Raw genomic sequence first — 1,428 nt, 5'->3', positions numbered from 1 at the left:
ACCATTAATGAAATATTGTTTATTTCATGTACGTCAGCCAAAAAAAACAGGATTGCTTTAAATGGCAACTGGTGTCATCAGAGGCTGTGCCCACGTGGCCGTACTGTTGTCTATATAAATTACCTCCAGCTCCAGAACGGCTGAAAGTTGCGTCAATTTGGAGGGAGAGTGGTTGCAGTTTGTGGTAGAAACACAGGAGAGAGAGAGAGAGAGAGTGTGTGTGAGAGTGGTTGCGGTTTCTGGTAGAGACACAGGAGAGAAAGAGAGAGAGACAGAGACAGAGAGCGATGGCAGCCGCTAAGCAGGGCGAGGTGGTGGGAATCTGCACCAGTTACCAGGCGGTGATGCCCGGTTACGCCGGAATAGCGGAGGAATTCCCGCAGTCGCTGCGCCGCCAGCTGCAGAAGAGCAAAATCAAGCAGCGGAGACCCCGGGAGGCCAGGTTTAAGACCCAGCCCGTCACCTTCGACGAGATCCAGGAGGTGGAAGAGGAAGGGGTCTCGGCCCTGGAGGAGGAGAAAGCCAAGAAGTCCTTTCTGCAGTCGCTGGAGTGTCTCAGGAGGAGCGCTCAGAACTCGCGGGTCCACAAGTCAAATTTGAGCAACTCGAAACTGAGGTACAGCCTGGATTCCAGCGATTCGGATTCCGCCCATTGAGATCAGCAGCGTTTCAAAGCAGCTCCCCCCTTTTCCCCAACTCCAGACAAAAGCACTGTACTTCATAATGAAGTTATTTCCGAAATTGTATTTTGTTTAAAAAAAAAAGTCTATTTTCAAAAAAAAGGGAACCTTTTATGCTTTTGGCACCTGCGAAACCAGGAATAAGTTCTGATGTGAGATGTCGTTTTGTGCTCGGATTTTTTTTGTTGTTGCAAGTTGTGGGATGAAAGCTCCAAACTGAACCTTTTCCTTCCCCCCTTTCTCCTCCCCTCCTCCTCCTCCTCTCTCTCTCTCTTATCTATATCTATATAGAAACTGGAGAGAGAAACATTTTGGAAAGCGAACTGGCAAATTTATGCCTTTCTTTTTTCATCTGAGGACATCACTGAAATTGCAACGCGGCGGATCTAAATGCAGCTTAAATTGTGTTTTTTATTTTTAAAAAACCGGTTGTTTTCTACTCGGCTTTCAGAATAATTATAACGCCAGATGTCATATCCAGTTAGAAATGTCCTGTGTCCTCCCCCCCCACACCTTGTCGAATGGGAGAGGTGTTGCTCGAGTGGTTGAGGTCTGAGAGCCGCTGAACTCTTGCCAAATTTCAGCTCTGTCATTGCTTTTACTACTTCAAATCGGTAATTTATATGTTTGTACTTTTTTTGTGATAGCTGCGAAAAATTAAAATTGTAATGCCTTGTGATGAATAAAATCGATGTAACACGTAACATCTTTAATTATTAAAAAAAAAATGTTTTTTTTTTGGTTTTTT

General features: G+C 44.9%; 1 protein-coding gene across 1 annotated transcript; it reads left to right on the top strand.

The window, feature by feature from the left end:
• The first annotated feature begins 211 nt into the window (after window positions 1–211).
• On the top strand, window positions 212–794 carry c9h11orf96 (chromosome 9 C11orf96 homolog). The gene has a single exon (XM_078547900.1). The coding sequence runs from the start codon at window positions 288–290 to the stop codon at window positions 654–656; it is 369 nt and encodes a 122-aa protein (XP_078404026.1). The 5' UTR covers window positions 212–287; the 3' UTR covers window positions 657–794.
• The last annotated feature ends 634 nt before the right edge of the window (window positions 795–1,428 follow it).

Source organism: Cetorhinus maximus, chromosome 9, assembly GCF_964194155.1.
Source record: "Cetorhinus maximus chromosome 9, sCetMax3.hap1.1, whole genome shotgun sequence".
NCBI classification, from domain to species: domain Eukaryota; kingdom Metazoa; phylum Chordata; class Chondrichthyes; order Lamniformes; family Cetorhinidae; genus Cetorhinus; species Cetorhinus maximus.
The sequence above is the reverse complement of the archived record's forward strand: the minus strand, read 5'-3'. Positions and strand labels throughout refer to the sequence as shown.

Excerpts from the sequence above, each read along its gene's own strand:
- c9h11orf96 (XM_078547900.1), top strand. The coding sequence starts at position 288 with ATGGCAGCCGCTAAGCAGGGCGAGGTGGTGGGAATCTGCACCAGTTAC.